This window comes from Mytilus galloprovincialis, chromosome 5 (genome assembly GCF_965363235.1).
Source record: "Mytilus galloprovincialis chromosome 5, xbMytGall1.hap1.1, whole genome shotgun sequence".
In the NCBI taxonomy this organism is placed as follows: Eukaryota; Metazoa; Mollusca; class Bivalvia; order Mytilida; family Mytilidae; genus Mytilus; species Mytilus galloprovincialis.
Genome location: NC_134842.1, coordinates 60,210,741 through 60,237,810, shown reverse-complemented (window position 1 = coordinate 60,237,810; position 27,070 = coordinate 60,210,741). Strand labels below are relative to the sequence as shown.

Here is a 27,070-nt window from a genome sequence, read left to right as displayed (position 1 = left end):
TACAGAAGCCATATAGCGAGTTGATTGACCGTTATATGTTTTACATATGACAACGGATATTTTCCAATTGATGTCAAAACAATCCCGTCATCTTTTCTACGCATGTGCCATAACTAATAAGACATGTCATCTGGGTGTCTACTTGCATAAGCAACACGGCGGGTGCAACATGAGAAGAACGACCTGCTGACCCCGGCGTTTTGCATTTGCGCCGATCTGCATTTCATTTGCGCCGATTTTTTCTTTCATTTGCGCCGATTTTTGTTTTCATTTGCGCCGATTTTATTACAGGTAAATTACAGGTTAATAGATATAAGAAGATGTGAGTGTCAATGAGAGAACTCTCCATCGAAGTCATGTTATTTTTCATTTATCATTATAGACCTCTTCCATTTGCCACTTGTACAAATGTAATGAATTGTCAACCGCAACATGTATATAACTGTTGTCCCCTGCTCACCACTGGGAGGTGGAAGAGGCCTACAAGATACATCTCCAGACTTTTTTCCTTGTTGACCGTATCCGTAGTTCTTTAGCATCTGTCTTTAGGACATTTACCACATGGTTATGTGTTTTGACAATATAATCCGTGGTAACTCTGGCTTTACACGATTTTATGGTACATTAGTAAGATATGTAGTTATGTTTGAGAACACTGACCTTCCGATATGTATGGCCCTCGACGATTAAAGAATTTACTTCTCGGTCCGTTTCAATGTGCAATATGACCATCAAGTTACAACGAAGTTCCAGAACAATATGAATCAAAATTAACTTAAACATGGATGAAAAACAATTATAACCAGATTTTACCAATGGTATAGCACAATACATGTACAAGTTCTAACTTACCTGTAAATCTAATTAGGAGCAAGTATAAAATCGGCGCAAATGAAAAAATGAAATCGGCGCAAATGAAAGAATGAAAATTTTCAAAATCGGCGCAAATGTCATACGCCCGCTGACCCTACCAGAGTACCTTGTTGTGTTTTAAAATGTTCGTGTTGTTTTTGTTTGAGTTAAACGTGTTGTTCTTTGTGCTTTTTTCAATGTTTGTGTTGTTTATACCGAGAACATTATTATCTATACCTTGTCATGAAAAGCATGTTTCAATTTCAGTATGTCACAAGTTTCAGGGGTAGAACATTTCTGTTTTTGCCTTTGTATTGTGGGTTTATTTTCGACTTGAGTTTGAATATCCCTTTGGTATTATTCGCCTCTCTTTACTACACGTTATCTTTCCATTTTTTGAATTTTAATGTTTGGTCTTCATAAGACCAGAACATTTTTTTATTGTACTTCGTTTATTTATGTGCAGATAAATAGTCATTAACAATTTAAAAAAACATCTATTGCACTTCAAAGTCATATTTCACATATAGATCAGTTGACCAATATATAAAACATTTTGTTGGAGGCGTCTGGTGGGGGTACTTCGCCAGCAATGATCACAAGAAATACAAACTGGTCTGCCATTCCTCCAGTAAATTTGTCCGGTTTATACTCATCGCCGTCTTCCTCTTTAACCAATGTCTCGAAACTACAAACATACAGAAAAGCGGTAATGGATATCTTTATTTCCATTTAACTAAACATAAAGATGTGACACATATACATAAAAAACACGAAAAACACAGACTCACTGTGAAATTAAGAGGAAAACATATATGAATATAAAATATGCATATAAATATATCATTTTCTACAATCGAAAATTGGACGGAAGCGTATTATACTGTTACACCACTGTCCCAGGTTAGGGGAGGGTTGGGTTCCCTCTAATATGTATAACCCCGTAAAATTCTGTATGTAAGTGCCTGTCCCAAGTCAACAGCCTGTAATTCTATGGTTATCGTTTGTTACTGTGTTACATATTTGTTTTTTGTTCTTTTTTGTACATTAAAAAGACTGTTAGTTTTTCTCGTTTGAATGGTTTTGCATTTGTCATTTCGGGGCCTTCAATAGCTGAATATGCGGTATAGGCATTGTTTAAGGCCGTACAGTGACATCCTTGAAATACTCTATTTTGTGAAGGATTATTGATACTTATATACCTTTTTCTATTAGTAAACGTTGAACAGATGTGCGGAATCTTGTTAGACTCTCGTCTTTCTTCATATTTTTTTTTAACAATATCAGGATATTTTTCGCAAATTATAATGCATTTAAAAGTTAAATGTACAAAGATTTCCTTCTGATTGTTTATTGAAATGTTTCAAATTCAAACAAAATGCATTTTTTTCTATTGGTTTATCCTTGTGATAGGATGTAAGGAAATGATTGATAAGTTCTCGCGATGATTTCTCCGACTCGTGCAGTTTTATAGATTTTGAATAGGCTTTATGAAATAATGGAAAATTAGTGCCAGATTTTGCTAATCTTTGATAGTTTAAATCAATGCCTTAATAATGTTAAAAAACTATTTTGGTAGTTTTCCAATCTACTTGAATACAGCAATTATTTTTGAAAACCCAAGAACAAAACCTTTATGCAGAAAGGTTGGAGTTACATAAGAAATTTATACATTTAAAATTTCTTCTAATACATGTATGATTCTTTTTTTATATTGCCTGCACGTGATTGAAGTCACAATTGAAATTGCAACGTCAGCTGGTTTTTTTTACAACATCAGAAATCAAATTGGACAATTTTCTGGGTGTAACAGTTGCTCGCTAGGAAATTAAATAAAATCATTCTAAAATTAAGTTTACATGTATTTATTCATTTGTTAACTGTTAAATGGTTGAGTTTTTTTTATACGTTTAGCTCCATCAAATTAAAATGGATGTCTTTTGGATACGTATTATAACGTATTACATGTATATATATTCACATTAATAAGCATTATATTTGTCAACATTTTACACCTCACTAACGCTCGGTAAAAAGTTATTGACAAATATGATGCTTGGCATAAAGCATGACATGAAAGAATTATTTCTCAATCCAAGAACGGGTTAATCTAGAAACCAAAATCAAAATGATAAATGAGAGTTTTTTTTTTGGAATTATAGGCCTATGTATTTTGAATTGAGCAATACAGCTTGCCATACTTTGTTGTAGATTAAAGGTAGACACCAGGAGTGAATATGATAATAATTATAATAATTCTTTATTTGCAAAACATACAAAAACCAATTTTGGTTATGGCAAATACATTGACAAAACAAACATGATCAAACATAATGAAAACTCGACAATATTATAAGAGATATGATAAAAACAGTTACTGTTCTCCTTTCCTCAGTTCTAATGACTCTTTAATAAAAGAAACAACTGCTTTTATATCATTTGGTGTTGATGGATTTAGTATAATCACGAGTTTATCAGTAAAATTAAGTGTATTAAAATTTACATATTTTTGTATATAATATTTTAGAAAGATTTCTCCTTTATTTTTATTTATTTTACAGTTAAAGAAAAAATGAAATTCATCGTCTAAGATATTACATATTTTACATGTTCTTTCATTTCGTGGTATTTTGGTATATCGTCCAGTTTCTATTAAGAGACAATGATCGCTTATTCCAGATTTGGTTAACATTTTTCTTGTTTCTTTACTTGGGTGTGATAGGTAGTATTTCATTTGGTTATTTATATTAGATTTAAGAAATTTATATAGATATATTTTATTATTTTCGTTTAAGTTATTTATTTTATCATCAATAAGAGTTTGACAATAGTTGATATAACTCTTTTTTAATTGGAGTTTTAACATTTTAGTCTGTTTTAAAGTTTTAGTTTCCTCAATAAGTTTAATGTCAATATTTATATCTTGTGACACATTTTTTGCAAGAGTATATCAAGAGTATGTTCCCTTAGTATCTAAACTTTTAGTTAATTTAAAGGCTTCATTAAGAAGTGGGTTTAGATTTTCATTATTTAATCTAGATAGGTACATCATAGTTTGGGTTTTTATGAAAATATGAAGAAGTTGTTCCTTCGATAAGTTTTAAAATTGCTATAATACATGTCAGTGGTTATGCAAGTAATATGGTTACAACATTTACAATTTATGGCTTTGTTGACTCAAAAGTAGAACCACATGATAGTTCTGATGATAAAATTGATGACAGCCCCTAGTAAAGACAAGTTATAACTGACATATATTTCGATGTATACCCTGCATCTTTCTTTATTCAAAACTGCTCCCTATTGGAGATCGAAATATTACATTCCCAAACATTTTCTCCTAATAAAACTCTACGACATAGAATGCAAGTTTATCATTTAGATACTTTTGCTGAACAGGTACAGCAAAAAGAATCTGTGTTTCTAGAGACTTATCATATGACTTAAACCTAATTTCGTTCGTCCAAATTTTTACAAAAGTACAAGTTGGGGTCTTTGAGTATATGTTCAATCCCAGTGTTTCCTTATTTGCTGTAAAATTTCTTTGTTTATTGGTAATAAATAATTATATATAATATTTATGTTTATTTCATTCTTACATAAAAACTTTGTTTAGATCACAGTATGTGTTCCATCATATCTGAAGCGAACTCACATGAAGTTAGCAAAATGGCACCCTTTTTATTTGATGTTATACTTAATTTGCAAAACAACATTTTGTGATGAATATGAACTGGAAAAGTAACATATAATTCCATGTTGAGGCTACAACAATAAAATCTTTGATTATTATCAACATTTGACCTTTGTTTTATTTCTTTGTTTTTGCTAGTTTTTTCTACCAAAAAAAGGATGAAAAAAAAATTGCATGGTTGTTTTAAATCACTTATTTCACATGTCTGACAACGAATAAACAAACGGACATAAATAATCCTGCTCATTTAAGACGGAAGATATCTATAGATGTATGCTTTAGTTATTATATAATATATAAGTACATACTTTTTAACAAAAAATGGGGAGTTTTTTTTTTTTTTAGAAAAATGCTTATCCCCCTTTGTCGGCGGTACGTCCGCTTTGGCCTGCTTTTTAAAACTGACGACCCGTAGCCTGAAAATGTCTCGCAACAGACAAATCAGTGACAATATCAAATAGCAGCTAAGAATAATGGTACGGTCAATATATATATTCACGGCATATTGTTAATTAAGATGCCGGAGTAAAGATTTGAATATGAGTATCCATTTATGAAGTCATATTCTAGACTTCTGTACTGTTTTAAACAAATTACTGTTCTGAGTTTATATACTATACAAAAGGGTCAATAGTTTTTATAAATATATTTTCCATAATGTTAAAACCTTCTTTTAATTAGATTATTTCAGAAGATATCAAATATGTTTCAAGAAATCAAACTGAGATTGTATGGAATTATAAGTTTTGCAAACAAAAACACTATACACTATGAAAATCGATTAAACCGTTTTACAAGTTATTAACTGCAAAGCTCATTGTATTTTCAAGCACTGTTGCAAGTTTACTCTGACGTTTTATACATCAAAGTAACTTTGTTTTGATGTCGTCATATGCGTTACTGTAAATAGCGGTACAGTTTGAAAAACAGTACAACTATTTGTGTCCGGTCATTATCTCAGTCATAGTAAGGATTTCGCTACGGAACAAGGACCACCACTCACTACAAATCTAAGACAGTCATAATATTAGCGCTGGATTTAGGAAAAATGATTGATAGACAATAACCGTTGTCTTTACCATTAAAGCGGTTTTATTATGATAAAGTTATTCCCTCATAGAAATGTGTTTTTGTTTTTGTTTTTGTTTTGTAAGCAATATAATTTATAACTACATTTGTATATCAATTTCTGTTCTTATTAGTTGAACTAATGTATCCTGTCAACTCTGAGGTTGCGAGTTCGGATCCCGTACGCGGTAGGTGCTAACGTCTCCAATCTTTATTGACTAGAATAGTCGATTTTCCTACCAAAGGTCGGAGGTTTTCCCCGGGCACTTCAATTTCCTCCTACAACAAAACCTGACGACACGAAATAGCACAATAGCATTGCAATTGGCATAACAACAATAAATCAACAAATAAATCAAAGTGAATTAAGGTTCCACAAAAGGATTCTTTGTTAACTTCTCTCACATTTTAGAGTTTTCACCCTATTTACCTTTAGAGTATTCACTCTATTTACCTTTAGAGTATTCACTCTATTTACCTTTAAAGTATTCACTCTATTTACCTTTAGAGTATTCACTCTATTAACCTTTAGAGTATTCACTCTATTTACCTTTAGAGTATTCACTCTATTTACCTTGATAACATTCACTCTATTTACTTTGAGAGTATTCACTATATTTACCACTATATTTACCTTTAGAGTATTCACTCTGTTTACCCTTAGAGTATTCACTCTATTTACCTTTAGAGAGTTCACTCTATTTACCTTTAGAGTATTCACTCTATTTACCTTTAGAGTATTCACTCTATCTACCTTGATAATATTCACTCTATTTACTTTGGAGTATTCACTATATTTACCACTATATTTACCTTTAGAGTATTCACTATATTTACCTTTAGAGTATTCAATATATTTATCTTTAGAGTATTCACTCTATTTACCTTTAGAGTATTCACTCTATCTACCTTGATAATATTCACTCTATTTACTTTGGGAGTATTCACTATATTTACCACTATATTTACCTTTAGAGTATTCAATATATTTATCTTTAGAGTATTCACTATATTTACCTTTAGAGTATTTACTATATTTACCTTTAGAGTATTCAATATATTTACCTTTAGAGTATTCACTGTATTTACCACTATATCGACCTTTAGAATATTCACTATATTTACCTTAAGAGTATTCACTATGTATTCATTATAATTACCTTGAGAGTATTCACTATATTTACCACTATATTTACCTTTAGAGTATTCACTATATTTACCTTTAGAGTATTCAATATATTTATCTTTAGAGTATTCACGATATTAACCTTTAGAGTACTCATTCTATTTACCTTGAGAGCATTCACTCTATTTACCTTGGGAGTATACACTATGTTTTCCACTATATTTACCTTTAGAGTATTCACTATATTTACCTTTAGAGTATTCACTCTATTTACCTTGAGAGTATTCACTCTATTTACCTTGGGAGTATTCACTATATTTACCACTATATCTACCTTTGGAGTATTCATTTTATTTATCTTTAGAGTATTCACTATATTTACTTTTAGAGTATTCACTATATTAACCTTTAGAGTATTCACTATATATACCTTTAGAACTATATTTACCTTTAGAGTATTCACTATATTTACCTTTAGAGTATTCACTATATTTACCTTTAGAGTATTTATTATATTTACCTTTAGAGTATTCACTATATTTACCTTTAGAGTATTTATTATATTTACCTTTCACATCTAACTGACAGAAACCTTAGAATATGTGTTACAATCACAAACGAGACAGGGATATGTAGACTCGAATAAAAGTATGTTTTTAGAATTTTAAATGTCATTTCAAAGTACAAATCAACTTACTTTTCTACCTGTAGAATGCTTTTATTCAGAATTTTCTCCATTAAACCATCCTGTATATTATTGATCTGTGTTGTTATCATATCAAATCTGTCAATTTCGCCTAAATCTATTACCAATGGTTTGCCATATCTAAAAAAAGGAATTACATGTTAAAAGTGTTATAAGTGTTGCAGTTCCGGGGAAATGTCTCCGCCTCAGTTATTTCGTATCTTCGGAATGTGTGTTAAGTATATAAAAAAAAGACGATGGTTAATTAGTTTAAACAAACAAAAAAATTATATGAAAAACTAAAGCATGAATTCCCTTAAAATATAGACCTAGTACACTTCGTTCATTTATGCAATATAAGTATGATCAGAAATATTGAATTGAATAAAGTTCAAATAAGATATCAATTAGTATTACGAGGACCATTTCGTCAACTTCACACTAGTATTTTTCAATCGATCTAATTTGAATAGATCTAAATAAACCAGTTAGCGTTCACACTTTCTTTAATCAAAACGATCTCTATCGGTCCAATCTGAACCACTGCGTTCACACCATAATTAAATATGCAATCGATTTAAGCAACGATTGCATATCCCAATGAGATATTACCTCAGACCTCCCAGGAATGCAATCTCAATGAGATATTACCTCACACCTCCAAGTAATACCTTCCTAATGATATATTACCTCAGACCTCCCAGTAATGCCTTCCTTATGAGATACTACATCAGACCTCCCAGTAATGCCTTCCTTATGAGATATTACCTCAGACCTCCCTGTAATGCCTTCTTTATGAGATATTACCTCAGACCTCCCAGTAATGCCTTCCATATGAAATATTACACCAGACCTTCAAGTAATGCAATCTCAATGAGATATTACCTCGGAATTCCCAGTAATGCCTTCCTTATAAGATAGTACCTCACACCACCCAGTAATGCAATCTCAATCAGATATTACCTCAGACCCACAGTAATGGCTCCCTTATGAGATATTACATCGGACCTCCCAGTAATGCCTTCCTTATTAGACATACCTCAACCCCCTAGTAATGCTTCCTTATGATATATTACCTCAGACCTCCCAGAAATACAATGTAAATCAGATATTACCTCCCCCCCTCCAGTAATGCCTTCCTTATGAGATATTACCTCGGACCTCCCAGTAATGCCTTACTTATGATATATTACCTCAGTCTTCCCAGTAATGCCTTCCTTACGAGTTATTACCTCAGACCTCGCAGTAATGCCTTCCTTATGAGATATTTCCTCAGACCTCCCAGTAATGCAATCTCAATGAGATATTACCTCGGACCTTCCAGTAATGCCTTTCTTATGAGATATTACCTCGGACCTTCCAGTAATGCCTTCCTTATAAGATATTACCTCCAGTAATGCCTTTCTTATGAGATATTACCTCGGACCTTCCAGTAATGCCTTCCTTATAAGATATTACCTCAGACCTCCCAGTAATGCCTTCCTTATGAGATATTACCTCGGACCTCCCAGTAATGCAATCTCAAATAGATATTAACTCGGACCTTCCAGTAATGCTTTTTTTTATTAGATATAAGATATCACCTCAGTCCTCCCATTAATGCCTTCCTTATGACAGATTACCTCAGACCCCCTAGTAATGCATTCATTATGGGATATTACCTCGGACCTCTCAGTAATGCCTTCCTTATAAGATATTACTTCAGACCTCCCAGTAATGCAATCTCAATGAGATATTACCTCGGACCTCCCAGTAATGCCTTCCTTATGATATATCACCTCAGACCTCCCAGTAATGCCTTCCTAATGATATATTTCCTCGGACCTCCCAGTAATGCCTTCCTTATGAGATATTATCTCGGACCTTCCAGTAATGCAATCTCAATGAGATATTACCTCGGACCTTCCAGTAATGCCTTCCTTATGAGATATCATCTCAGACCTCCCAGTAATGCCTTCCTTATGAGATATTACCTCGGACCTCCCAGTAATGCCTTCCTTGTGAGATATCACCTCAGACCTCCCAGTAATGCCTTCCTAATTATTAATTTTCTCGGACCTCCCATTAATGCCTTCCTTATGAGACATTACCTCAGACCTCCCAGTAATGCCTTCCTAATGATATATTTCCTCGGACCTCCCAGTAATGCCTTTCTTATGATATATTACCTCAGACCTCCCAGTAATGCCTTCCTTATGAGATATTACCTTAGACCTCCCAGTAATGCCTTCCTTATGAGATATTACCTCAGACCTCCAAGTAATGCAATCACAATGATATATTACCTAGGACCTCGCAGTAATGGCTTCCTTGTGAGATATTACCCCGGACCATCCAGTGATGTTTTCCTTATGAGATATTACCTCAGACCCCCCAGTTATGGCTTCATTATGAGATATTACCTCAGACCTCCCATTAATGCCTTTCTTATGATATATTACCTCAGACCTCCCAGTAATGCCTTCCTTATGAGATATTACCTTAGACCTCCCAGTAATGCCTTCCTTATGAGATATTACCTCAGACCTCCAAGTAATGCAATCACAATGATATATTACCTAGGACCTCGCAGTAATGCCTTCCTTGTGAGATATTACCCCGGACCATCCAGTGATGTTTTCCTTATGAGATATTACCTCAGACTCCCCAGTTATGGCTTCATTATGAGATATTACCTCAGACCTCCCATTAATGCCTTCTTTATAAGATAAACATCAGACCTCCCATTAATGCCTTCGTTATAAGATATACTTCAGACCTCCCAGTAAGTCCTTCCTTATAAGATATACCTCATACGACCCAGTGGTTGGTTTTATTGGGAATCACTTAAGTAATACCGGAGCGGGGCCCCTCTTAGGCAGTCAGAGGGCCCCGCACTTATGAAAAGTTCTGAATCCGCCACTGCCCCGCCCCCCAAGTTATGCCTTCCTTATAAGATATACCTCAGACCTCCCAGTAATGCCTTCCTTATGCGGTCTGCTTCCATTTCCTTTGGAGATACTGCTTGTAGAAAATTAGTATCCCTGTACCTTAGAAATGTTCCAGCTGTACTGCTTGGGTCTAACAAGCAAGGCCATCTGAAACAGACAAAGAAATCATGGTGATTAACATATTTCATGTGACAGACATATCTTAAAGTTGGTCATTTTGAAAAATTAATTTGTTGAATCAAAATGTCTTTGGCATACATATGACCAAAGCACAATATCATGCAAAAAAAATGTTCTTCAAAAACTAGATTAGAAAGTGTGTATGTTTATAAGAATTTAGTTTTTTTCATATTTCAAAATCCTGATGGGAATACTATACACATTACTTATGACATGCAAAGCATTGCACCTAATACGTTATCCCTCTGTAGAGCCGAATTGCATGTTTGAAATATTAATTCAAAATGCCTTTATCAGCAACATGTTGACCGATATTGTATTTTTTATAATTATAATGCCTCACCCACAATAGTAGAGGGGCATTATGTTTTCTGGTCTTTGTGTCCGTTCGTCAGTCCGTTTGTTCGTCGTACCGTCCGTGCGTTCGTCCCGCTTTAGGTTAAAGTTTTTGGTCAAGATAGTTTTTGATGAAGTTGAAGTCCACTCAACTTGACACTTAGTACACATGTTCCCCATGATATGATCTTTCTAATTTTAATGCCAAATAAAAGTTTTGATCCCGATTTCACGGTCCAATGAACATAGAAAATGATAGTGCGAAGTTCAGGTTAAAGTTTTAGTTAAGGTAGTTTTGGATGAAGTTAAAGTCACATCAACTTGAGTACAATCATTGTTCAGCGTCATTGAATTAATTAGCAATGTTGCTGTCCCTCATATTGTCTTTTTCTGAATTTATGCCAACATATGAGACATATCTCTGTGTCAACATGATAATGTCAAATTTTTTTCCGACTAAAGGATTCTGATTTTCTCTTTGGTACCATCTACCTCTTTTTTAAAACATGCACTGTCTTATGTATACGTTAATTAGAGATATGTTCTTCGGACCGTTGGTCAATAAATTGCATAATTGTGTTGTGTTGTACGGAGGTCTAATTAAAATTCCCTTTCTTCTTATTGTCAAAAAGACAGATATACTTAAGAGCATTAACTGCAAAAACAAAATACCCCATTGTTTTCCCTTTCTTTTTTTACCTATGCCAAATAGAAAGGTGTAAAACTATATACCAATTTGAGACGAAGTTTGTATATATATGTTTATTCAGATTTATATTCCACCCAAAATGTGTTATTGTCATTGAAATTGCATTTCTACAGGATAAATATAAAGCGTTTCTTTACTCAATCTTCAATCAGTATACAAGCAAACAACATATAATTCAATTAACCTACAGCAAAACAATCTACATTCAGTTTTTAATGTTGTGTTTTGGCATCTTTCGCCTCTTATGTCTTTGCTGATCAAAAAGACGTATTAATATGGAACGCCATGAATGCATATTTTGTTGATCATCATTATACTGATAACTAACTTTTTATGGATACGTTGTTTCGAGTTTAACCCTTTAAAGCACCCTTTTATGCACATTCCGCGGAGATTTAATTTTGCAATTGCAAAGGTTTAATCCAAGTTATTCATAATAACATACTTTCCAGATTTGCACCAGTTATGCCCCGGATCAGGAGCAAGTACTTTTCCTAATTGCTTGATAGGCATGGTTTCAACTGTAATATTAAAAACAAAGTACATATTTATCATTTAAACAACAAACATAATGCAGTTAATTAAGTCTTTCCAATAATTTTTGAAAGACCTATTGTATTTGTTATGAATATTTTTTCTTCTTCTGCCAAATTTCAAAACTTGTTTTGTGATTTCGAAAGATGTTGCTTGGATTTTTTGCATATGATATCGAACAGTTATTGCGCTTTGAGACTGACCCTGTTTAGTCTAAGACTTAATATTGTTAGAGTTATCTCTCCAAACACTGTTTTCTTTATGGCAAGATCTCCTCCTTAACCGTAAAAAGAAAACGACAAATTTATTTTACTAAATCGTTATATCCTCAGGATGATTTGTCAAGTTTTAACCGAATCAATTCGTAGACTCCATATGACACTTATTTCCCCTTTTTGAATTGGACATAAGTGATATGTCAATGTATCACATGAATGATCACAGACATAAGGTACGTGTATTTGAGGTCCTGTGTTCATAAAAATAAATTTAAGGTCAAGGTCAGAGTTCAAGGTCAAGTTCTCATTTTCCTAGTTTTTGCATATTCTCCGACACTTTTATAGATATATATATAAAAGTCTAAAAGATATATATATATATATATATATAAAAGTCTATAAAAAAGACCAACCAGCAAATTTACTATGTACCGGATCGTCTAAAATAAGCGATACTATGCAGATAAGGAAAAAAATATATCAGTCTAAAGATTTGCACAACGGTACTGATATAAGATGTTATAATACGAAACCGTTGTGCAAATCTTTAGACTGATATATATATTCTTATTTTCAAAGCAGCTAAATGCACGTGCTCATAGACATTGAGCTGCAAAATTTTCTTATTTTCAAGGCAGCCAAGTGCAACATATGTACATTGAGCTGCAAAAGTTTCTTATCATCTCCGATTTCACCTGGATAGATGCACGCTTGATAAAGCTAGTTTGTCTAGCGAAATATTGCGTTTATTTTCATCATTTTGTAAATATTTTAAACATTCTTATATTTACATACTAAATAGTGTGTTAAAATTACATTCTTAGGCAATCTATAATTTTATTTGTGTAATTGAATTAATCTCTGTACTGATTAATCCACACTCCCATAGATTTGTATGTCATGTGCTGCTATTTATAGGCACCTATATATATATACATATATATAAAAGAACAAGTGCAAAATGTTTGCTTTAATATAATGAAGATATGTTACATTTGGTCTGAAACAGTCTAATGTCATAGTATAGGAGTTAGTGCCCCTGAAATGTCTTAATAGAAGGTTAATTGAACTTCAACTTGGTTCATTATAAAGCCATGTGACCTTTAACAAAAGATTGGGTGACCTTGAAAAATGTTAACCGGAAGTGACCTTGAGAAAATCGGAAGTAGCCATTTTTGCACATTTATTTTTCTGGAGACCAATTTTCGTGGATTGGAGGAAAATTGTATTTTTCGTGAATTTTTTATTGTTTTGTTTTGCTGTTGATACTTTTATCTATATATGATGAATTATTTAACATACTAGAAAAGAAAACATTCATATGACTTATGCTTTACCATTGTATTTGCCTAATTTATCCAAATAGGAATAATAACGGGGCTTAATTATGAAAAGACGACTTTGTAATGCCCCGAACACTAAATAATCAATTGTACTTTTTCTTGTTTAATGGTTTAACGTACGTTTATAATCAAAGAGTTCCAATAAATCCACCCTTGCCCAATAAAAGGCTAAGACTGAAATTATATAACAGCGGTAATATTCTCTGTCCAAATTTATGTTCTAATGAGAAGCCCATAGATTTCAAGAGATGCGATAAAACAGTGGATTGATTCCCTAGACCGATTAAACCATAGAATTTAAAAAAAATATCTAAACAGTGGAAATGGTTGCATATTTTGAACTCAAACCTTAATAATTCCTATTTGAAAAAAACAAAAAAAATTCAGGTGAAATAACTTCGTAAAATGTAAAAGTTTCATAGAATCCGTCATAAATATCAAACAGACATATTTTATAAATCCACAATGTGTACGATATAAAGAAAAGAGATATAAGTAATATGTAAATCAAGTAACAACATATTTACCTTCAATAGCTGCTTTAACCGGTGCCGCCTCTTCCTTTTTTTTATCTGTAGGTTTGTTTGTTGTTGTTGAAGCTTTACTTGTAGATCCTTGTTTTGTAGCACCTGTTTTAGTACTATTTATTTTTCCTGCTGGTTTTGCCGCAGGTTTTGATGTTTTTGTCTCTACTTTTTTGGGTGGCATTATGAATAACAATACTAAAACAAGAAATTAAATAAAACTTCAAGCCCCTATATACTTATATATATTTCTACATGCATCCAGTTTTTTTCATATCAATACGTTTCAATTGCTGCAATTCCAATTGCTTTATAAAATACTTATTCAACCGGAAGTTCAGAAAAAAATATTTTTATAGTGGAGTGTATACTCGGACCACTATGTTTTTAGATGTTTTGCTTAAAAATGTTATCAAATTTTTCTTGGTAATGCTACGCTGAAACGTTTTTCTTTAAGCCCCAGTCCCACTAGACCACGATCGCATCACGCTCACCGCGATCTAAAATAAATTTAGATCGTGGTGAGGTCGCGGTATGAGCGGCATGAAAATGTCAATTTTCGTTGCTTCCACGATGCTACTACGTCCTCTCTACGCTTCTACAAAGATCCCGCTACGATTATACCACGGTCTCACCGCGCTTATTCTGCGACCTCACTACGCTTATCAAGATCTTTCTACGCTCTTCACGTTCTCACTACGACCATACCACGAGTTATCCGATTGCAACACGATGTTACTACGATTATAACACGTTCTTACCACGATTATACTACGTTCATATCTTACTACGTTCTCAGCAATAACGTCAACATCGTGTTCTATATCAATACAGTTCTATTCCTTCTATTTCTGATTAAATCGTAGATTTCTCGGAAACAATACAGTCATGCCACCAAAATCTACCAGAACACGTGGGCATGGTGGTAGGAGTTGATGTAGAGGCAGAGGGAGTAAAGTAACGAATCCTGATCAAGCAGAGATGTCGGATCGACCAATCCAACCTAAATTACAACCTATTGCTGGTCCATAAAGCTCAATGACGATATTTTAGTGAACGATAGCAGAGGTGACATAGATGTATCAATATATATAGGAAGATGTGGTATGAGTTCCAATGAGACAACTCTCCATCCAAGTAACAATTTATAAGAGTAAACCATTATAGGCCAAGGTACGGCCTTCAACACGGAGCCTTGGCTCACATCAATCAGCACGTTATAAAGAACCCAAAATATTACTAGTGTTAAACCATTTAAACGGGAAAACCAACGGTCCAATCTATATAAAAACGAGAAGCATGGTTGAGCCGTTAGGGCAAATGGATAATTACATTCAAACAAACAAAATGTAGGGAGCTTTTTTTATATATTTTATGTGAAAATGACAATGAGAATGATGGTCGTAGTGTGAACGTAGTCAGGTCGTAAGAAGAGCGTGATGAGGACGGCAAGGGCGTGCTAGAATCGTACTATGGTCGTGAACAGCGTGGTATAGTCGTAGTGGAAGCGTAGTTGGGTCGCAGTGAGAACGTGATTGTCGTAGTGAGGTCGTGATAACGTCGCTGTGCGATCGTAGCGCAGTCTCTCCGAATAGAATCACGCTTTCGCTACGCTCTCACTACGATTGTACAGCGACCTTTGCGATCTTACTACGATCTTAGTGCGCTCTCAATACGCTTCTACTACGACCTGATTTCGCCACGACCGCACCACGATTGTTTTGAACATGTTCAAAGTTGGCCACGCTCTTCACGATCTTGAAGACCTCACCACGACCGTGATACGACCTTACTGCGATCTACACGATCGCACTACGATCATCAAAATTTGCATTTTTTTCACAGATCGTAGTACGATCGTGGCCTAGTGGGACTGGGGTATTATTTAAACTCGGTCTATGAGTAAATTCAGCAAATAATGCATTGCAAAATTGTAGATGTTACAGAAATCCAATATACATGGTTATAGATGGTCTGTCTCCAATAGAAATATAGAAACTATGACATTTTATAGAAATATAGAAACTGTGACATTTTATTACATTGTGTTCTGCTCCTACAAAGATGTTTGAAAGCACATGTTATTCAAAATACAAGAGAACAAAGAATTGCTCTTTGTGTCAATAAATTCGAAAACTTTCTATACTTCAGTCAAATATTTATGATATTGCACTTTCAAGCTTCATATTCAATTACAAAACATGAAGGGGGAAATAGGAGTTACGTCATTGTGACACCTAGACGAGTCTGACGACGAATAATTAAAAAAAGATAATTTGCGGAATATACATCTTTTCTTTTCTATGACGTTGTGCGCGTTCAAAATGTAAAAAGTAATTAATTCAGCTAATGCATATTCATTAGCGTTTTACCGTTGCTATAGAAATGTCTTTATCAGATTTTAGTGAAGTTGAAAAAGAGTGCAGTCCATTCAAGCAGCTTAAAGATTCTACGTCCAAGAAAGATACTTATAGAAAAAAAAATATAATATTTGTAAATAAACTTCTGTAAATTAAAGTTACATATATATAACTGTTTTACAAAAATTAAACAACACTTAATACAAAATATAACAACAAACCAGAGTATACCGATAACAAATGATTATATATCACTACAATAAAATAGTTATTACGTCAGTGGAGGTTGAATTCCCTGTGATGTATTCATCATCCTCACACGATTTTTTTTTTATAAAAAAACATATCTGGTATATACCTTAATCTAGATTTCGAGTGTAGAGATGTGATTTTTTTCTCGGACCAGTACTTGTGACCATCTATCAAAGCTTACGGTCCACTCATCTGATGTTCAGTACTTCAGTACTTTTATTATTTGTGTAGTTAATATACGTTATGGTTTTTGTTCGTTATCATAGTTGAAAGTCATACATTGACTTGCAATTGATCACACCCTGTTACATTCTTGTACGTTTTTTAAATTCGGGCATGAAAATAAAATCTATGTTTTGTTATCCAGGCAGTCAAAATGTATTGAAGACAATGCATAAATATTAAAGAGGTACAATGGTTAGAATGTCTAACCTCGTATATATACAACTGAAATATACCAATTAAATATTAACTGTCATAAAAAAAAAGTCGCCAAACCTGATGATCCTTTTAAATTAAAGCAACTGTTTATGTTGACAAAATTTTTGGGGGAAGGTGTGCATTTTAAGGGGCACTAGCTGTCGAATTCTCAAATTGACTAAAATTCTCATATTTGATTTATAACCATGTAAAACATTAATCCAAATTATAAAAAGTCTAAAATAAATTTTTTTTACAGGGTAGCTCGATAACATGTAGCTTCGTTTCATTTAATATGTATTTTAGTTTTGATGCCATCTACAATGTAATCAGCTATCGAGTTGACTTCCGATGATCTTCGATGGTCATATATTATAGGTCAATGTTGACATTCTTTTCATTTAAATAACCGAACACACACAATTCATGTGTTTTCCATATCTAGCTAACGCGTTAAATTTAAGTTCACATAAATACGGATTCAATGAGGTCGAAATATTCACTTGCAAGTGAATAATTGATCATCAATAATTTTTAGCTTAATTTTACAAAATTGAACCATACTGGCTGCTAAAAGCGAATTATTATTTCACTGTATCACTTTCATAAATGATTGAAAAAAATCAAACTTTAGATTTTTTTATTTATCTCCCTTTAATATCCTTGATTAAAAAAAATCACATCCAACTGAAAAGCCAAAAGTAAAGGAGGAGTCACAAATCGTATTGGATACAATTCTTTGTCTGTTGATTCTGTAACATTTCAAATGGGACTAACGTCTTTTAAAAAGTCAACAGCACTTTTTTAGGACCTTCCCTACACAGAAGCAGGATATTTTTTTTTGCTAAGAAAATTTGGATAAATTACAACGGATATTTACAATATAATTTTGTCCTGCGGACTTGGGTATAGAAAGCGGATTCCAGAAGTTCAAAATATATTTAAAATAAGCACTTTTGTGTTAAGCTTACATAAACATTTGAACAGGGTAAACGGTTTTATTGTTTGACTTTGAACAGATAAGAAACAAAATAAAAACATCTTAACTCTTTTATTTCACTTTTGTAATGGAGAAAGCATCATATTTTCCATTATAACCAGCACCAGTCAGGATTAATGCTAGACGTCACACAGATTGTCAACGCGTCATTTCTTAAAATACATGTTTTGTTTTTGTTTCTCATTCTGCATGTTGTGTTACGTTTTACCCTTTTTCGTTTCCTTTCTAACCATCAACATTTTGTTTAGTTTCGTCATGTTTCGTGTCGATATATGTCGTTTCATTGCATTTCATTTCGTCATGTTTTGTTTTTGTTCAGTTTCTCGATGTACTTATTTTATCTACAGCACTTTACAGTTATATCTTGTGTACTGAATTCAAATTTCAACCATTTCAACAATCCGACCATTTAGATTAGACCGAAATCGTCACATAGACCTTTTCAGTTTCTTGAGCTATTTGTTGCAGTTACCATTGTGGGAAAACAAAAAAAAAGTGTTTTTAGTTTTTCTGAAACATAAAATGCATTTAATTATTGAATATCTAGGTCTTGTCATGCTTTGTCTGAACCTAGAACAAAGGAGTAGGTCCAGTAAGACCCCTTTTTGGTCCCAAAATATAGCAGTTTTACAAAATTGTTCAAATGTAAACTTTTAGTAATTTATTGGACAGAAGAATGCTTCTGCTACATAAATATGAGCTGTTTTTGACAATACAATGAAAATATATCGGGTACTAGCACCACAAAGTCATGCTAAATTACTGAAATCTTCCCAATTCTAGCATTTTAGTTGAATTTTAGACGGTTTTCGTGTAAAACGAAAGTGGCCACATTCGTGTTCATTCTTAATATTAAAATGTAAGTTGTATTTTATGATAATACATAACATATATAAAGGTTGAGGATGAACACGGATGCGGCCATTTTCATTTTTGACAAAAAACATCTGAAAGGTGACATTTTTTGGCATATTTGGTAGATTTTTCATATTTCAGCTTCAATCGGTGCGTTTTTTATGATTAAATCAGTTAAAATCTTTCACAAAAACTAATTGATTCAAATAAAATAGACACTTAAGTGTTTAAAAAGTGGTCAAAATCATTAATCAGATGAACCTGAAATTTGAGGCCAAAATCGGTCCTTACCGGACCTTCTCCTTTTGTCATAAAAACATCGCCATTTTATCCGAAATAGCGAAGCTAAAAATTCATTACACATAAGCTTCATATGCGTATGCGTAATTTCCAGAATGGTATATTCAGTAAGTTAAGAATATTTTACGTTAAACTTCAATCATCATGATAGTATTCATTACTTACATAAATCACTTGTTGTCCTGTTCTCGTTTTTGACTTTTTCAATAATCAATATCAACCACACAATGTAAAATTCTTTTATATACTCACATTGATCTTGAATTTAAACACCTATATATTTGGGAAAATTAATCATTATGTGTACTGGTTTATAAAATCCCCTTCTAATTTAGGATTTAAATGGTCAATCGTGAATACACATCTGTATAATTTGATCGTATCATAAAAGTTTCTTGTTTCAACATGATTAATTAAAAAAATCAGAAAAGAGTGTGTTTTGGAAGTCTTTGTAATGACCAGTATTATTTTACAATCAAATTATAACTTTGACAAACATTGATGGAATTTCGTTTTTGTTTCACGTGAAAGTAATTTCATGTAACTACCTATTTTATTTAAGTGTATGTCTGATAGAAAAAAATCTTTAAACGAAATAACTGCTCCAAGTATTTCTTTCTTGAATTAAGTGCAGGTCTGATATATAGACAATAACTGTTTAGTGTCTTTAAATATCAGCTGTATTTGTACGAGGCTAGGAAACAAGGTGTATGCGAGCTTTTAGCGAGCTACTACACCTGTTTCAAGCCGAGTACAAATACAATTGATATTTAAAGACACTAAACAGTTATTGTCTTTATCCTGCAATTAATTCTGTATATTGTTTGTGTTTTGAAAGACACAAAAACTAACATATTAAGCATTTATTTACGATTTGTAATCCCTTGAGGCCCGCGTAGTAATATCAAAATCACACATTACGCTGAAGACGGGTTCGCAAAAAAGAATCTTGAATGGTCAACAGTAATACATTGCTCAAGGTGAATAATTATCTATTTTAACATAACAACTAATTTCAACAGTAAAATCAAATAACAAAACATTGTCAAATTTGAAACATAAGTGTACGAGTTGTCCTACGCTTCAGACTTGACATTCACTAAACGTGCATGCTGAAATTGACATGGTTTATTTTGTAACACAATCATACACATTCTAGTTTTGCAATCGACAATTGTCATCGTAATTGGTATGAAACTGGAATACACATTCTGAGGTCACACAGGTTCAAACAATACTCAGTCCCACAGTGGGCGGAGCTTCAAAGCGAAATCTGTATAGTATACAGATACAGCATAGCGATATCTGTAGGGCTGTATCTGTATAGTAGGACACCCAATTGCAGGATAAAAGAAATTTCTTTCAATAACCTAAGCGCTCCAAAAAATTGCATTTTGAAAGTTTAAAAGAGATTGGGCCTATCTCCCTTGATTATTTTTTCACAGAAAGGCCAATTTAAAAAAGGATTGAAAGAGTAAAACTTTACGATTCGAACTAGTAATAAAAAAAGTTTTTTTTATCAATATCTCGTTTTTCATATATTGTGATACCATGTCTTAAAAATAGGTGATTTACGCCCCAAAAAAGGATGAAAGAATAGTATGCGGAATTTAACGTGTTTTAGGTTGAAAGAACAGGCTATCCCCCGAGAAGGACATTTCAATCCAACACAAAGTTATGTTTTTTTTTTTTAAAGTTTTGTCTCTTGACGAAGTCAAAAAGCGAGACATAGGTATGCTGTCTCCGGCGTCGGCGGCGGCGACCGCGGCGTCAACAATGTATCAGTTTGAGATTAGGTCTAGTTTATTTTGAACTACTAGTGGTAAGTCAAAGATATTTGGTATGCAGTTGTATAAGTATTGGCACATCTCATTACCATGGAGATTATTTGACCCCGCCCTCTCAGTTTTGGTCTATTGACTTTGAAACTGTTGCTTAGTTTTCATGTATTAGTTTGTGATTAGGTCAGTTTATGGGGAACCACTAGTGGTAAAGTAATGATAATTGGTATGCAGTTGTATAAGCATCAGCATATCTCATTTCCATGGATATTATTTGGCCCGCCCCCTCATTCATGGTCTATTGACTTTGAAATTTTTGCTTAGTTTTAATGTATTAGTTTGTGATTAGGTCAGTTTATGGGGAACCACTGTCGTAGGTTAATGATAATTGGTATGCAGCTGTATAAGCATTGACAAACCTCGTTTCCATGGAGATTATTTGGCCCCGCCCCCTCAGTCATGGTCTATTGACTTTGAAACTTTTGCGTAGTTTTCGTGTATTAGTTTGTGATTAGGTCAGTTTATGGGGAACCAGTAGCGGTAGGTCAATGATACTTGGTATGCAGTTGTAATAACATTGGCCCGTCTCATTACCATGGATTTTTTTTACTGTCCCCCTCAGTTATGGTTTATTGACTTTGAAATTTTGCTTAGTTCACATGTATTAGTTTGTTTTTAGGTTTGTTTAATGAGAACTACATATGATAAGTCAATGATATTTGGTATGCAGTTGTATTAGCATTGGCACATGTCATGTTCATGGAAATTGTTTAGCCATGTACCTTCAGTCATGATAGTTCATTGACTTTGAATATTTGCTAAACTTGCATGTTAAAGTGTTGCTGTTTTTCTTCTCAACATTTGCATTATCGAAATTACAAAAAAGCGAGATATATCTCTGTGATAACAGTTTATGTTGTAATTTATGCAACTTTTCCCCTCAAAAATAAAAAAAAAAATGTTTTAGTGCGTCCTTATACCCCAAAACAACTTTTTTAATGATACAAAAAGTGGAACATCACTCAATTGCACCTATATACTTTTTAGCTGCATTTAATAACAAGAACCTTCTTAGCTCCATCAGGAGCACATAAAACTGTAAGTGATCTATTCTTTTTGAAAGGGTCCAAATCTTGAGCAGATTGTAAGCATTTTTTGTGTTGAAATATTAAATTGTAATGTTTCTATCATATTTATAATAGAAAAATAAAAAAATAATAATAATAATAATCACCCTACTATATAACACATACATAACAGTGGCGGATCCAGGGGAAGGGTTCCGGGGGTTGGAACCCTCCCTTTTTGGACGATCAATGCATTTGAAAGGGGACATATATTTGGACCCCCCTTTTCTCCTGGGTTGAGAACATATCTTTTAAAAATGGCTGCAGGAATCCGCCCCAGTATAACCAATCATTGGAGATATATAAAAATATAACAACAACAAAATAATACACCTATACAGGAACATATTATATATATTGACTAGATTAGATGTTCCCAGACCTATAGTATACATTGTGGTTTAACTTAAATTTTAAACTGTTAACAGTATAATGACTTGTAAGAGTATTTGAATGCAGATACAGTTTTTATATGACCGCAAAAATTAAAAAAATTTGGGTCGAATTTTGGTACCACGTCGTCGTCGTCGTCAGCGGCGGCGGCGTCGTCCGAAGACAGATGGTTTCCGGATAATAACTTTAGTATAAGTTAATAGAAATCAATAAAATTTTAACTCAATGTTTAAAACCACAAAAAGAAGGTTAAGATTGGTTTTGGGGGATATGGTTCGAAAGGTTTAGGAATAAGGGTTCAAAAAAGAGGCCCAAATAGCATTTTTGTAGTTTCAAGTCTTGTGTTGAAGTGTATAATTCTCCCTGAAAGTATACCACAAGTTTCCATACTACAAAGGGATTATTACTGGGGCTTATTGGTCAAATCATTTAGCAATTAGGGGCAAACAAGGGGGTTTTCTGGTTAAAGGATAATTTAGACAATTTAAAAGCAGTGTAAGGGAGGAAATCCAATTCAATTTAAAGAATATTGTTATATTTATATGTTTGATTACCTCCCTTACACTGCTTGAAAATTATGTATTAAGAAATGATGAGTGTCTTCAGTCAGGATCCTACTTCGTCAAACTGATCTCCCCATTACGCCAGTTCATTTTCACAATCGTAGAAATGGAAGCCATTGTAGGGATGACGCGCTACCAATTTTGCTCTTGGAAACCGATAAATTTATCAACATCGCACCAGTACGATCCTTATATGTCAGTTGCATTTTATAAGAGAAATGTATCAACTCGCTAATGAGCATCAGTTAATGATCTTGACTGCATTGATTCAATTTAAAACTATTGTCTGATCGGTTGTCAGGTGGAATTTTCGAAAATTCATAAACATTTTAAAAAATTCTAATTAAATATTTCGTGGAAGGGCAGACTAGATTTTTTTAGTGGTTGAAGACTATAACCCCTAGTTATCACACACAAAAAATTATAATTTTCCATGAAGATATGCATTTTCATCATCCAACTTGAAAGACTGTCGTCAAGTACTTTTAGTAAAATAATAGCTATTCGAACACACCTACTCTGTTTTTGTGATTCATTAGATATGTATTTCACTTGACCCATATATTTTATCTTTTAGTACTGTGATTTTAATAAGTTATAAAGTCAACCTGTAGCTTTGATATATAAAAATGATAGAATCTGAAGCGAGACGGTGTATGAAATATTCTTGCTTTGTACGATATCAAGACAAATTATTCAACTCAAACACGCCCTAACATAAAAAAGGTGCACTCGATTTTCTCTCTTCGATACTATTGTTACCCATTTTTTGGAATTTTTTCTTGAGTCACAAAAGAGCAGGGCAGACACGAAAATTACTGAACTAATAGATTGATATGTTTTCCGTCCGTGGTAATTTTTTTAAAAGAAATCGGAGGATATGCATTTTCTACATCCAACATGAAAGATACCCATGTCGTCGACCTGATATCTAATTGTTCTGCGTACTATGTACTAGATAAATTGAAAACTTATGCAAATGGTGTTTTTAAAATATAACACTTCGTTATTGAGAAGAAAATTGTAATTTTGTTTGTTTCTATTAACTTTAAAATTTTTTGTCACTATAGTAAACATTACAGTACACATTTATCGCCTTCTCTAACAAAGAGCTTCGATTCTTTTGTTCTATTTCAACCGGGTTTCCGACTGTCTTGAGATGATTAGCTGTAAATTTATTTTTAGAAGTTACTATTAATTAATACTAATTTTAACATAGACTGTATGTCATTTAATATTTTAATATTTTATGATGTATTTGAATGATTATTTATTGTTGCAAACTCCATTAGAAATCTTAATTGAGATTATTTTTGGAATAAGGAAATGAGAGAGGTGAAAAAAAATGCGGTTGGGGATACAATTTTCTAATCAGATTTCAGAAATTAAAAAAAAAAATTTCTTCAATTTTTTTTTTGAGGGAATTTATATTCAACAGCACACTGTATTGCTCAAAAGCCAAACAAAAATTTTAAGTTTATTAGACCTTATTCCTTCTGTGTCAAAAACATATGCTGTGTCAACTATTTTATCACAATCCAAATTCAGAGCTGTATGAAGTTTGAATGTTGTGTCCATACTTGCCCCAACTGTTCAGGGTTCGGCCTCTGCGGTCGTATAAAGCTGTGCCCTATGGAGCATCTGGTTGATTTTATAATTTCACTGGATAGTGAATTCCACACTTTTGGGCCACTAAAAGACAAACTTGATTTATAGAATTCTGTATTTGATTTAGAGCAAAACAATATCTGATGATGAAAGTCGAGTATTGTACGATTGTTTAATATTTGTAGGATTTGTACGATTTAAAAAATATTTCGGTGCCAGTTCATGTTTTGATTTATACATAATAAAGACTCGTGGTAAACTATTTTCTTAGTAACGGGAATAATTCAAGAATCCTATATAACTTCATAGAAGGTTTACGAATATCGTGTTCGTTGTAAAGTAATTCTAGATGCCCTTTTTTGCAATTTTAGAAAATTGTCCAATTCGGAACAACAGTAATCTTAAGTTGGAAGAATATAGATAAGACAAGACAAGACAATATTTTATTTAAGTCTCGCCTCTTATAAAACATTTACATGATATACAACTTCATACATAAAACAAGAGTCACTCTAAAAAGAGTCATTATCATTATCTTAGTCAATACTACTGTCCTGCACAGTGGGCAGTCCATATATCACGATAATGGCCAGTTTTTCAATAACTATTATGTAAATATGACACGTGACAGGGTTAGTGAAGGTCGTGTGTAGTATTATGGTGAGACAAAAACAGTTTTATTGTTGTTTATAATTACATTTACACGACGAGACTCATAGAAGATGTTTATTCTATAAGGACGATACTGTATATTTAAAATTTGTATAAAAACAATCGTTACTTCAATTTACCGAGCAAAGGTTAGTTTGTAATAGATCACGCCGTTCGAAATATTCGAGTACACCAAAACCCGGAAGTCAACAATCGTTTGTTTACATTATTATTATACCAGTGTCAACAATGATGCCAATTTGTTACTAATATCAGTATTTCTATTGAACATATTGTTTCCGAACTTTATCTATCAACATGACTAAAAACAAGTTAAATGCAAATGGAAATGCAAAGCGTAAATTGAAAGATTTGTCAAATAATACAGACTCATCATTTGATTCTCCTACACAACAATCTTATAAAAAGGGATCGAAAACACTTTTGAAAAACAACACCAGTGTTCATTCCATTCACGAGGGCTTGTCGTCCGATAAGACACCTGATAATCAGAAGCATGCCTTCAATACGCAAACCAGTACACCGCTTCAGTACCCGTACCCGCTACCTTTTCCTGGCCCCCTCCAGCTCATTCTGGATCATATCCGTCATTTAGTTGGCCGCCACCTCCAGTGGCTGAAAACAACGTTCTTGGTCATATTATGCAATATATCACAACAATCGATAGCCGGCTTAGTAATTTAGAAAATATGGACAAAAAAATCGATAAATTGGATTTTTTTGTGAAAATATGGAGAACTTGTATATTCGAGTTAAAAAAAAACTGAAACCGGTATTGAAACCCTAACTTCACAGATGACTGAAGTACAAGATATATGCGTTTCTCATAAAATAAAACTTGACGAGTTATGTGTAGAGAAGGATACCATGTGGGCAGCTATTGGCGCTGGTGGGGCAGGTAGTCCAGGCAAAGGGTCTAAAATTAAAAAGGAACTAGAACAAATACATAAACAAAACGAAGAACTGAAATCAACCGTGACAGATCTGCAATGCGAATCTCTGAAACAAAACTTGGTGTTCTACGCTGACCAACCGGGTGAAAACACCGACAGTCTATTAAAAGGATTTTACGTTTTGAAATCAACATAAAAAGTGAAATTCAATTTGTTAATGTTAGACGCATCAACAGCAAATTCAAACCACGTCCCATAATTGCATCGTTTGAAAGTTTGAAAGATCGGGAAAAAGTGCGCCGTTCAGCTTATAAATTAAAGGGAACTCCTTTCAGCCTGAGTGAGCAATACTCGTCAGATATTCTTGTTAAACGGAAAAGGTTAATCCCAATTTTAAAAGAAGCCCGAAGTCAAAATGTCAAGGCAGTGTTGCTCAAGGACAAGCTTTACATTGATAATGATGTTTTCGACCCTTTAAAACACAAGCAATTCATAAAGGAGTCAACAGTAGCATTTCCGAGTGGTGCTTGTTCTGAGAATTCGAAGGCGAAGAGCACAGTTGGTAGTAAAGACAATGACCGGACCGCGATAGCAGTATGGCTGAGAAGGAAGACTAGGACAGCGTTGAAGGACTTCCAACTAGTGTT

General features: G+C 33.2%; 1 protein-coding gene across 2 annotated transcripts; it reads right to left on the bottom strand.

The window, feature by feature from the left end:
- Positions 1-1,299: 1,299 nt before the first annotated feature.
- On the bottom strand, positions 1,300-19,700 carry LOC143076163 (IQ motif and ankyrin repeat domain-containing protein 1-like). Of its 2 annotated transcripts, none has more exons than XM_076251847.1 (6): positions 19,639-19,700; positions 14,203-14,397; positions 12,026-12,101; positions 10,368-10,502; positions 7,438-7,566; positions 1,300-1,540 (listed from the first exon to the last, which is right to left on the bottom strand). In XM_076251847.1, exons 2-6 carry the CDS (start codon positions 14,381-14,383, stop codon positions 1,384-1,386), a joined length of 678 nt encoding a protein of 225 aa, XP_076107962.1. In that variant the 5' UTR covers positions 14,384-14,397; positions 19,639-19,700; the 3' UTR covers positions 1,300-1,383. The 2 variants fall into 2 exon arrangements, with proteins under 2 accessions (XP_076107962.1, XP_076107961.1); XM_076251846.1 differs by having other exon boundaries at positions 19,552-19,680.
- Between the last annotated feature and the right edge of the window lie 7,370 nt (positions 19,701-27,070).